At 36.9% G+C, this 12,947-nt stretch overlaps 1 protein-coding gene across 14 annotated transcripts in view; it reads right to left on the bottom strand.

Moving 5' to 3' along the window:
• Positions 1-12,947, bottom strand: part of picalma (phosphatidylinositol binding clathrin assembly protein a) — an 88,877-nt gene that overhangs the window by 49,095 nt on the left and 26,835 nt on the right. For all 14 annotated transcript variants that reach the window (XM_042334524.1, XM_042334528.1, XM_042334525.1 and 11 more), the window contains 5 exons: positions 9,466-9,608; positions 8,732-8,807; positions 6,876-6,978; positions 4,246-4,339; positions 2,866-2,977 (listed from right to left, as the gene is read on the bottom strand). In XM_042334524.1, coding sequence (XP_042190458.1) covers positions 2,866-2,977; positions 4,246-4,339; positions 6,876-6,978; positions 8,732-8,807; positions 9,466-9,608 — 528 coding nt within the window. The remainder of the gene's footprint in view (positions 1-2,865; positions 2,978-4,245; positions 4,340-6,875; positions 6,979-8,731; positions 8,808-9,465; positions 9,609-12,947) is intronic.

The following is a 12,947-nucleotide window of genomic DNA, read 5'->3' as shown; positions in this document are numbered from 1 at the left end:
ACAATTTTTTTAAAAAAAGTATAAAGGTCATTTTGCAGTGAAGGATGAACAAGTTATATTGAAATCTCAGCATGGTTCATTTGGCAGCACTCTGGATTCTGGCCTTCAAGCCCCAAGTCATGACTTTAGCTGAAAAGTCTATAGTCTTCCAGCACAATACCGAGGGAATGCATTGTCAGACGTGCTGTCTTTCAGATGAGATGATTAAACCAAAGTCCAGTCTGCTTATTCTGGTGAATGTTGGTGATCCTATGACATTACTCATAAGGAAATGAGAGTTTCTCCCAGCGAAAGGCAAAAATTTCAAATTGGTCATTGACCCGTTTGTGAGACAAATAGTGTTTGCCAAAAGTAATCATCATAGGAACTAACTGTGAAGCGTTTTGGGACATTTGAATTTGATAAGACAAGGGTTTTCTTCTTATGTTGGATTTGACTGGAGCACAACCTGAAAATAGGTTAAATTAGAATCAGTTCTGAAGTCGCCTGTATCTGCTGGAATTGCAGCAGCAATTTGGATGAATATACAAGCACCAGAAGCATAGTTTACATTGCACTGCAGAATCCAAAGCATTAATGTAACAAGTCTGGCCAACAAGATGTGAGACCCTGGAAGGTCTTGCAAGGAGCGACAGATTGGATATCATTAGCATCACAGAGATATGGCGGAATAATTCCATTCAATGGGATACAAATCTGGAAGGATTCACACTGTTTAGTAAGGACCGTATCGGGCGAAGAGGAGGTGGAGTGACAGTATATACATTATATACATATATATAAAATCCATGATAAGCTGTTTTATCTTGTACTGAACATTGGAATCAAGGGGGGTAAAAAAAATTAAAATATGCCAAATCAATACTTCAGTGAGCTAGTAGTAAACTTATGGAACAGGCTCATTAAGGAGACAGTGGAAGCAGAAAATGTTATAGATAAAATGAGATAGATTTCTGCTAGAAAATAATATTTTGGGATTGAGTATATAGCTTGGGACACAACATGTCAAGCGACTGCCAGGATAGTGGAAGGCGAACTAAATGAACCCTAGTCTTCTTTCGCCTAGCAAACTTATGTTCTTATGAGAAAATATGGAATCAAGGCCAAGTGTGAATACAGATATTCACAATTGTTTCTAAGTTGCAAATAGCAACTTATTTTTTAGTCTGCCACCTTTCCTCAGGGTTTCAGGGGATCGTAAACTTCTGATAGTACTAAATTCAAAGTGCTGAAACCATACTGGTGGTGCCCTTGTTGGGCAGTCTGACATTTGCCACTATATTTGTCAAGTATTGAAGCCACTCATTTATATAAAAGGCACTGACTGTATAACTGCAAGTTGTTGTTTCTCTCGCTATCTTAGGAGCACCAAAGTCAACTGTAGTAACCTCAACGAGATCAGCAAGACTTCCAAATCCTGATTGGGATCCAGTGACTTCAGCTGTACAGAGCACATGTGGTGCAATCTTTCATGTCAGCAGAAAAAAATAAGTAAGCTTAGATTGTTGATGCATCAACATGTAGTAGGACAAGGGATTTTTCTAACGACTCCCTATTTCTACCTTGCAATCTACGGTTGCTATGTTACATCTTCTGAAGTTAAACCTTGACGGACAGCGTTCTTTCAGAAAACTTCATAAAAGGCCTCTGAATAATATTATCTTTCTTAATTTTCCCAGAGCATATAAAACAGGCTCACATCCAGTGTTTTTTCCCCCCGAAGTAAAACTGGCGCCATAGCATTTTTAACATTGTACCATTAGCGTGGATCAGTGGAAACAAATGTATCATTATAAATTTAGAATGTGTACAATTTGTTCTTTTGCCAAAATTAATCGGCAGGTCAGATGTTAGTACTCAGGTTATTGTAACCCACTTTATTCTTTACAATCAATGTAAATCTACATTGATAACATCATTCTAAAACAAAATGTCAAACACAATGCAATGATGCAGTCAATTACTTTGCAGACTAATGTTATGATGCCAACTATTCAAACACTAAGATTTTTTAAATTGCGGAATGGCCTGCTATTCACCGGCAGAACTATTTTCAGATTTGCTTTAACAGCCGAATGCAGTAATATGTGGTCACCTTAGCTTTCCAAACCATATTTTACACAATACAATTTTTATTTTGAAATAACGTTCTTCTTACTTCAGATTAAAAATGTCTATTTGGCTCAAACGTGTTTTTCTATTATATCATTTTATAATGCTCGTGTTGCCAAAACGTTATACATACACATACAAATGTGTGGATTGTAAAACTGTTTCATTCAAATCTCCCATTGTAAATATTATAGTAAATGGAGCAAGCAAACATCAAAGTCAAGAACTCAAGAAGTTTATAAAAAGTAGGTAGACAAGAGAAATAAACACACTAATGCACTGTCAACAATTCCACATCAGACAGAAGGAAATATTCAAGAAATTTCAGGTCTTTTAAGGTGTCCTCCTTACATGAAAGGCCAAATATAAATGTAAAATTTATCATTCAAGAAAACAATGTAAAGTTCAGAGGATGTCAAGATAAGCCATAACAGTAATAAGCTCAAATTTTTACACATTTTTTTCATATAATAATTTTAAAAGCACTAATTCTCAAAGGGAACATTTGTAATTTGAGAGCAAAAGGTAGAACAGTCGGATGCTGTACTTTTAGCCACATAGCAAATTAAAAACGGAAGAAAAAACTAGAAGTTTCCAAAGGAGAAAAAAAAGCCTACCCCAAGTAGACATGCTCGTCTTATCTTCACACTTCTCCACAATCCAACGTAAAAGCCATGTAACAAGCATCAAACTTACAATCTCATGTTCAGAAAGAAACTCTTATTACACAATTCAAGTGCAATGATACCTCACCTAGCAGGTTGATGATCCCTTCATTGTATGCTGCAAACAGTCTAATGGCATCCTTAAAGAGAAGCATGAAAGCTGCATTGATCACCCCATTTGTGAGCTCATTGGAATTGACCTGTAGTAAACAGAATGGAAATTAGATTCATTACATTGTAACCCTCTTCCTCTGGCTGGGACTGAAATGGCAAACTGATACTGTACTTTCAAATGAGATTTCTTCCCCACTTCTCTCCCATTTGAAAACCACATAAATTCAGCACTTTACATTTATATTTGGAAGTTACACATTCTTTATAGAGTAGCTGGCAAGAACTTCCTCTGCTGAAGTGTGTTGTGACTGACGACGCACTTATGGTGGAATTCCTAGTCTACACTTTAGGTGTAAAAGGCTCTATATCAAATGCAAGAATTATTATTTTAGAACGCACATTGTCAAATAAAGGACATATTGTGACATTAACTACTTATCAGCTAGAGCACCATTTTTGTGGCAGAGCAGACATGCTTATAAATTTGATTCCCTAAGGTGACTAATTTCAGCCAGATCCTAGAATTTTTTTTTGTAAAAATCCAATTCCAATCCAAATATAATTTATAAAATCCAATCTAAATTATTTCACTTTTCGCCAAACAGAAGCCCAACAAAATCCATCTCTTTTCTGAGAATTCATGAAAATTGCCTGCTTTAGTAATAGCTTCAGGAAACAGTAGACCATTGGCGAGTGTGGCCTATACATCTAAATTCCTGAAAGTTAGATTTTTTTGGCATATGTCATCATTTAAGAACCCTGAATCTTTTATTTCGATGATCATGGCGAGTTACGAGTTTGCTTGTTTCCTGATTCAGGTAAATTGGAGACATTTTGAAACAAACAAATAATTGAAACATTCTGTTGTATTCTATATGCCCTTTTTAAGGGGTTAAAAGAATCATTTTTCAAACCATATTTTGCAAAATACAATGTGTTGCACATTCCGCATAATTAGCTAGCATGAACCACACTACTTTGAATTTCCAATTCTATTTACTTTGTGTGTTTATTTTCATTATTCCAGGTATTTCATGCTTGGTCACCCTTTCCTGCTATCTATGCTTCAAAAGCTTTTAAAAAATTATTGGTACATCTATCATCTTTATGAAAAACAAAATGTCAGTAATACAAATAAAAACAAGTGAATCATGCCATTATAATGCTTTACAGAACGTCAGTTTCATATCCAAAGAATGATTAAATAGGTGCCAGCATACCAAACATGCATCTATGGGAAGCAAATATTTAATCCACTTGAAAACATATTTTTACCAGGTTTTTGATGGTGCAGAAAATCATTGCAGACACCACACGTAAAAGCATGTTCATGTGGCGTGGAGTTAAAACTCACATTAAAGTCCAGGAGAGCATCCATCTGATTCTGTATAATGGGCATAGTCTTCAGGAGTTTCTCTGTGCTCATTGTTCTCATGACTCCATCAGCTCTGAAAGAATGTGTATATTTATCATACAACTTGCTTTACGAAAATACAATAAGCCTGAAACAGGACCAAAATACAGATCAATCCAGTTGTCCCATCAGTTATACTGCCAACATTATTCATTTCAAATAATATCTAATTTACTACCTTCGATCCATACATATTGGGGATAGTTAGATAGCAGAAAGCTGTGTGCTGCAGGAATGTACAGAGAACGCGTATGGGATGTTTTCAATGGCGCGATGTACTATTTGTATGCCAATCCTATTATTCAATTACAGTAATTTGCACTTATATCCCACCTTTCGTGTAGGATAACATCTCATTTCGTTTTTTACAGACAGTGTTAACAACGGGGCAAAGTGGGAAAGCAGTGGGTTGAGTTAGGGTAGCGGAAGGCGCAACAGAAGTAGCTGGAGAAGACTCGCAGAGGTAAGGTGGTGTAAGAACATGAACGTAAGGACAAGGAACTAGGTGAATCCACTGAGGCAGGAAGCCAGTAGAACCTGGCAAAGATGGGATTGATAGACAATACTGGCCACTGGTTAACAGAGCTGGAAATTATGGAGAATAGAGCTAGAGAAACCAGTGAGAGTAGTATTGAATAAATGCAGTAGTGAGGTGAGAAAAATATTGGCAGTATTCAAGATGAAATGAAGTGGAGGCAGGCGATGTTCCAGTTATTGCTCCAATCCTGAATCACCGATTATTTAAGGCGGAAAATATTTGCAATTATCTGGACGTTTGTTGAAATGCATTTAAGTCAGGATCTGCAGGGATATTTTTTACAAAAGGAGACAAACTGCAAAACATTGCCTATTGACTGTAACAGAATTAGTAAATTGGAAAGGGCTTTTTTTTAAAAAAACAAAAAAACTATACTGTGCATTTTGTTTTAAAAAACAAAAAAGAATTGCTATGCACAAATTCTATTAGACAAATTCAAAATAGGACTAAATATTTATTCTCACCATCACAATTAAAATTATTCAAATGTGTACTTTTACAATTGATAATAATAAATTTGTTTCCACAATGACCTCTTAATGCATCGTCCTATAGATAGAACTAAGATTTTAAATTAAAATATTACTGATTGGATTACGTTAGAAGATTTTAGACAAGTATCTCCTTTGCACACAGTATACTTTGCCCCATAGGGTCAGAAATTAGGCAAGTGGTGCAGACTCCCCAATGCAAGTATACAAAGAGTAAACTAAATTGTTAATTTCTGTATAAATAAAGCAGGGATCTTCAAAAAGAATCACAGCAGACTTCGTTGATTCCTATAAACAGTTTAGCTGTTTCACACCTCTGTCCTTTTCATTTCAATAATCAGATAACTGAAGCAATAAAATATTATTGCTGATAAACATATTTACACCACAAGAAAATGAAGAATGTCAACATTTACATTCAAGAAAAAAAACCTTGGTGGCACTACTGGTTTTTCTGGAACCATACAGTACTGAATAGCTGGAATACACTAACCAGGAAGATAGATTGTACCATGTTTTTGAAGAGAATTTGGCAAATAATTCAATTGAGGGGTATGAGAAATGATTATTTTCTGGGATTGGTCAGGAGACTGGTAATGTTTATTCCAACCACACTGGACTACCTACCTCAAGATAAGAGAATTGAATTTGCTGACACGTGGATGGCACTAATCTGAATTTTCACTTGCATTTTGATTGTGTAAGTGGTACAACTTTGAGCAGAAGCTGCTGCAACTTTAAAAATAAGTTAAAAATGAGCCCTGCTCCCTTTAAAAGCTCAGTGATTAGAGCACTGGCCTCACAAGCGAGAGACCTGGGTTCGATTCCTGGCAGGTCAAAATCTTGGGCAAGTTTCCTTACTCCACACACCTGATAATCCCTCAAAAAACAGTAATAAGTTGGTCACTTCAATTCACAACTGTTTGTGGGACACTACTGTGCGCAATTGGCTGCCGCATTTCGCCCATAAATATACAGTCAATTCACTTTACAGTCTATTCAGTGAAGCGCTTTGAGACGTCTATAAGACGTGAAAAGCGCTATATCAAATGCAAGGATTATTATTATTATAATTGAGGTAAGTTGTCTAGAGAAGGCTAGAAATCAAAAGAACTCAGTGGAGATTATTAATATAGGTTGCATTTGATTCTTCTGAATATTTGCACGATACAACTCACACATGATTTGATGTTCCACAGATTTGATATATGGTTAAATCAGTTTCTCTTTCTCCACACCACAGATTCTCCCAGAACCTGCAAAACTATGAATTAAAATTTGATGCAAAAGATCAGAGCCAGGTAATGAGCCATAAGCAATAAAAGGCAGGAATGGAAACAGTGCTGGTGCAGGGTCAGGCTGAGAGCAGGTGCAGACAGAATATTAAATTTCCACTGATTGATGCAAAAAGCAAAAATATTCACTGTGTGCAAATTTCTGGATTTTACAGCAATCAACATTCCAATAATTCCCACTGAGCTTGTTTAGAACATCAGAATCCATTCTGCACAATTACCAGACATTTTCTCATTATTCCTTACCCTCTTTTCACCTTTGTGAAGTCAAAAGCGACCTGTCTGTAAGAGACCGCCTTTTCATTCAAGTATCTACTATACCGTCGGATGAAAGTAGACATGTCGTATCCTTAAAAACATAAGATGACTTAATTTCAATGTTATGAAATGAACAGCAGTCGAAAGGCATAAAAATGTACATGCAGTTATAAAAATATTCAGTCTGTATGGGCATGCATATCCAAGTTGACTTTCTGCACTCACCAATTAATTTGAAAGAAAATTTTAGTTATCACCTATGTAAATAAAGTTAAGTTGAGCTCCTTTGGCCTCAATTACTTAAATCAGGAAACAGTAAATGCATTAAGTGACAGAACCTGTTTCAGTAAAGAGACTAAAAGGTGGAATTCAGATAACGAAGTGTTGAGAGAGTTAGGACTTGCTTGTTTTTTTCCCTCACCCTTTATAAGCGCTGGACGCGTGGGGTAGCTATATTCGGTGGACTTAACAGAATGCAATATTTATCGTGGCTGGCTGCTAAATCAATCAGGAGATGAGAAGACAAGACTGCACAAGCATTTTTCAAGCTTTAACAGTGTAAGCACAAACCAATGTAGATTTGCAAAGTTAAAGGCACATCTACAACAATTTGAATAGTGTATGTAAGCTAAAGTCTCAGAGTGCTTTATAATGGCAGCGGGGGAAGAGAAATGACCTTTGCAAGCACACATTATATCCCTCTTTTTCATGGAACATTTTAATGCAGATAAACATTTCAAAGTGCTTGACCCTGCTGGCTGGGCACCTGAGCTGGGAGTGGGAAGGCGAAAGTTGACTGAAAGCACAGTCAAAGAGATGCATCTTGAGATGAGGATGTAGACAAGGATCAGCAGGTGGGCATTAAATATGGTCAGTTGTTGAAAAGCATAGTGAAGGTCATGATCAGTGCTGCATAGTTCGAAAGCATTATCATTGCTTCTAAACCACCAATGTGACAATTTTTGGTGACCAGCATAGCGCTTGCAGACAAAATGCTGCAATACCCTGGGAATAGTGTAACAATCACAGCAATCTGGTACAAACATTGTCAGACATTATTTAAGAGATCTTCCTGCAGGATATCAGGGCCTCGGATTTGTCCATGCAATTTCACTAGTGCACTCTGAACATCCACCTGCAATAGTCAGTGTGGGTCTTGACATTGTGTGGCGGCTTCGATCTTTCCTCTTTGAATAACAGAGGGAATGATACTAAAAAAAATTCCTTCACAGTATTCAGATTTCTTCCATTTGACAAGCTCAAGTTGAAGGCCATTGTATAACTCCTTGTAAATGTTACAATTTTCAGACAGAAGATAGAGTAATATTATATGGACAGCAACAGTAACGTAACCATTATAGTGGCTAATTGGGTCAGATACCTGAGAACTGCTGACATCTGTGAATTCATGACCCACCAACATTAGGAGAGGGGGAGAAAGGGAAAGGGAATATTGGTGCATGCACACACACAAACAGATAATGCTGACAGTTTAAAAGAAGCACAACATTAGACATTTTTACCATTATATGCAGTACACTGTTTTTCAAGGCACTATTTAAGCTGAATCCAAACTTTTCCTCTTTGAAAGTGTTACATTAACTACTGTTTCTCAGCTATATACTATCAACTCCACTGTAAAGTTTTGTGTGCAGTTTAGTGGCTCTTTTACAGTAGAAAATAGCTTGAGTTTTTTTAATATAAAAATCTAATATCTAAAGTTTGGTTTCAAAGGAAGTATTCAACAAACACAATATTGATAAGTTTCTTTCCTGTAAAATTCCTCTGCAGTCAGAGGTAAGATAGATGCATAAATACATCTGCTCTGTTGGATTCACACTCACCTTGCAATCCACTTTTATCTAGGAAATTGTTCAAGTTGAACAATGTGTTTCTTGAAGCTAAGTACTGGATAAATCGCTATACAAGAAGACAAAGAAAAATGACTGTAGTTCTTTTAAATTTCTCATCCTGCTTTTAAAGAAATAGTTAAACATCATTAGTTCAACAACGTAAGCCAATAATAAAACACAAAATGAATACACATCCTTTAAAAAACTTACACAATAGCTTTGAACAACCAAGCTGACAGCAAAGTTACTTTGGTGCTCCAAAGCTTTGGTAGAGTAGACCCAGGTTAATAGCCTTGATTCACTACGAGACCAGTCAACAATTTTCCCACAAGGTCCGTGGGGAAAGTTAACTATTCTCTTAAATTTGATAGCAGACAGCTAACAAGCAGCACAAGCAGAAGCTTGGAAGGGGTAAGCTGTCAGCTCTGGATGAGAAGCAGTATATGCTCCGGAGAGACAATGATAGGTGTAGATGGGGAAGTGGGGAGTAAAAGGGAGGAGATGCAAATAAAATAAAAATAAAATAAACAACACTTGAACAGGCCACTTGGTCCTTGCATATCAATACTTTACAAATTTAACATTTTCCATGCTTATTGTTTACTCCTTAGACATTTATATCCGACAGTACTTTATAGCTCAATACAGGGTAATACATTGAAAACACTTCAGCAGCACACAAACCCTTCTGCCACCAAACCTTTGAGAATGCTGCTTGAACTTGCCTCATTTCCATAAACCATTAGTTGATGAGTTGTGATGAGAGACTTGAATACCACCACCCAGCTGTTGTTTGCAGTTCTCTCAAAAAGGCTATCAGCCAACTGAGGTATGTTTACATTCATCTCGTTTGTGCACTGAATCAGATCTGGAACAAAAAAGTTATACACATTAGTGAATAAGGTAATATTATAAACAACTACAAAGATTTCTCCATCGTACATTCAAACAGAAGTTCAGCACACTGAAGATCAACACCTCTGCTATGATGCTATATTATGCGTCACCTACATCATAATGCTGGTAAGAGCACTTGTTCACACCAGTTATTTTCAAACTCTGCAAACAAATTCAGTCACAATCCATAAAATCTGCCGAAGAACGAATAGATGAAGCTACCCAATACTTCTTTCTGTTCACTTCAGTACTACTTGGCCAACAAAAGCCAAAGTTAGTTTAGCAGAAAATCTTCTTATGACTCTTGGGTTGCTCCCAGGGGCTGCCAATGTCCCTGTGGCCACTCACATAAATTGACAAGAGACTGCCCTGGTACGATTCCTTATCTCTTGATTGCTCTCTCTCCTCAGTCTCTGATGGAAACGTCTCCACCTCAAAAATCCATGCGCTCAACATTCCAGGACACACCAATGCACCTCACTCCCTGTTCAACAGCACTCAATACTCAGTACCACTACATCTCTTCAATCTTCAGTCAGAACTTCAAAATCAATATTCACAAAGCTGCACAGATTTCGATTTTTACCCAATTATTTTAAAAAGCTATCAATACTACTATAACTAAGAATGGGAGGAGGGGGGCAGCAAGAGAGAAAAAGAAAAGCAAGCGTCAAGCTAACACCTTTATCCATAGCCTATTGCAGAAGCATACTATGATTATTCACACTCAGCATTCATTCTTAGTGTGCTTATTGTCAATTTATTTTATATTGAATATACACCACTGCTTCTTACCCATTAAAATCAACACCACTAATAATTAGCGCAATTTGAGGTTATAGAAAAGAACAAAGCATATGATTCTGGGCTAGGACTCCGAGTCTGGTGTAGCGGATTGTACACAACATCAACAAAGGGAACAAACCTATAATCATAAGAAATGTGTAACACGGACGGTGGTCATTTGGCCCATTGTGCATATCCTTGCTCTCTTAAAAAGATATCAGTTTAATCCCATTTAGCTGCCTTTTCCCCATTCCAATTTATATGTATTTATTTAGATTTATTTTATATTTATCCTGGTGAGCAAAATGGCATTCTTCCATGCCAGATTTTCTTATAAGCAGTTTAGCTGCTACATGGTTAGCTTTTTTAAAAATGAAAATGGGATAAGTTTAGGATTGTCAGTACAGAGAAAACCATGTTATAGTGCTGTTCAATATAGTGCAGCGGCACTTACAGAATATACTGTGGTTCATGCTAACTCGATGCCCAGTTCCCAGCACTGACAAGTCAACTTCCCACACTAAAAAATGGAAAACTTCTGCGTCATCAGGTCACCATCCAGCCAACCATGTTAGAGTGGAGCTGCCCTGCATAATCCACAAGGCACTGATGTTTTAGAAGGAAAAAGTCTTGGCAAGCTGTCATACAGCTACATGTAGGACATGAAAAATTACGGAATAACGTTAGTATTGAGATTCATTTCTTCCCCCTAAATAGCTTATGGTTTTTTTTGGCAATCTTTGTTTTTTTCTGTTTAAGGAGTACAAGGAAGAGGAAAATAAGTCGAAATTAAAGTGGGGTTGTTACCACACTGTTGCAAGTCAAAGGTGGGACCTTTTTAAAAATTGAGACAAGAAATTTCACATTCATCATGAAATGTATTCCTGACAAGCAGTGGTCTATCACCATCCATTCCCCTCCATCCCAATTTTCTTGAGCTGTTAATAGGCAAATTATTGTGAAAATAACTTTTGTCGTTCTTCAAAAAGATTCCATTGCTAGAGGGAATCTGGTACCCACTTAAAGTAGAACAGAGAGAGGGAAAGAAAAATTCTAGCCATGCTTTGGCTCAAGTTTGATGTGGTGCAGACTTCCAGAGTCAGATGTGAATTTTTAAAAGTTTGTTTTGGCAATAACACATATTCCTGAGTGCTGTATAGTTAGTCAAGTTACAAAGAAATCAAGAAGCAAACAGGAATATTACAAGGTTATTTTTCCGGACCATTTACTTGTGTCCTCCAGAATTGAAGGTTGATCTGATTGAATGAAAAATTAACAATTCCATTTGTGCGGTGCACTTGGAAGATTTAAATCAGGATTGACATCCCTACGAACAAGGCTTTGCTGCACCCACTCAGACGATATTAGTTGCATTGAAGCGCTCAAGAAACTTCCCCAAAATATTATTCTTTCCAAAGTAAATACTCTATTCACTGAAAACAATATCACTTTTCTTTTGAATACTCAACATTTGGAATGAAATATTTGGTTCAAACAGATTTGAAGGAAGTTCCCCCGCCTTACAGCTATATTCTACAAAGCGATCACAAATATTGACTGAACAGTTTCGAGAACAAGCAACATAGCTGTACTTTGTAAGTTCGTGCAACCATTAATCCTATTGGGAACATTAAGGTGTGTTAAAGGAAAAATCGAGTGTAGACTATTTGCTCCATCTCCTTAATGAGCAGGTTCTTCCTGGAAGGCAACTGTAAAAATATTATTCCTAGTACATTGGGCCTTTTGTGCCATTCCTGAACCGTGGCTCGCCAGAAGGCACAAAACCACACGGTTAACATTACTTCTGCACTCAAAAAGAGCACTCAGCAAAAGGTTCAATTTCCTATCTTTCCAAAATCGACTGTATTCTTTTGACCATGCATTTCGCTCTTCTCATTCTAGTCTACTGCTCATTCCTCACTCCCTCCTTCGTAACATCAACTGTCATTGTAGTCCTACTCTCCAGAACTCTTCATAAATCTTTTCCCTCACACTTATCTCTTCAACATGCATCTCATGTCGTTGATCACCACTCTTTTTCTCCCATTTTAGGGACTTCCAACTTTGATGTGAGGTGCTTTGAAATACATTCATCTTACATGATAGGTGCTATAAGTAAAACAGTTGTCCCACTGAGAACACTGTTGCTTATACTAAGAAATTGCAATTCATAGCAATATTCTGTTCCAGTATATTATAATTTCAACATTCCCAAGAGTTTTTGGGTGAAATTCAAGTTCTTTCACCAATGCTCCTAGGGAATCTTTCATTTAAAACTACAACAAACATGTAGTTGTAAATCTATGTAAAACATAACCTAGTTTGTAAAAGTGAAGCATCCTCTACTACACGGAGGGAGAACATTAAATTCTCTCCACACACAAAATATTGGCTTCAGGATTGTTCCAACTAATTTTACAGCCAGCTTTTGAACATTCTGATGCTGCTATCATGCTCTTTATGATACTACCAGTTACTTTACTCCAATTGCTGAGTTGCAAAAGTCAAGGTTAGTTGCATTGCA

This window comes from Callorhinchus milii, unplaced genomic scaffold (assembly GCF_018977255.1).
Source record: "Callorhinchus milii isolate IMCB2004 unplaced genomic scaffold, IMCB_Cmil_1.0 Scaffold4, whole genome shotgun sequence".
Classification (NCBI taxonomy): Eukaryota; Metazoa; Chordata; class Chondrichthyes; order Chimaeriformes; family Callorhinchidae; genus Callorhinchus; species Callorhinchus milii.
This window is presented reverse-complemented; position numbering and strand designations above follow the sequence as displayed.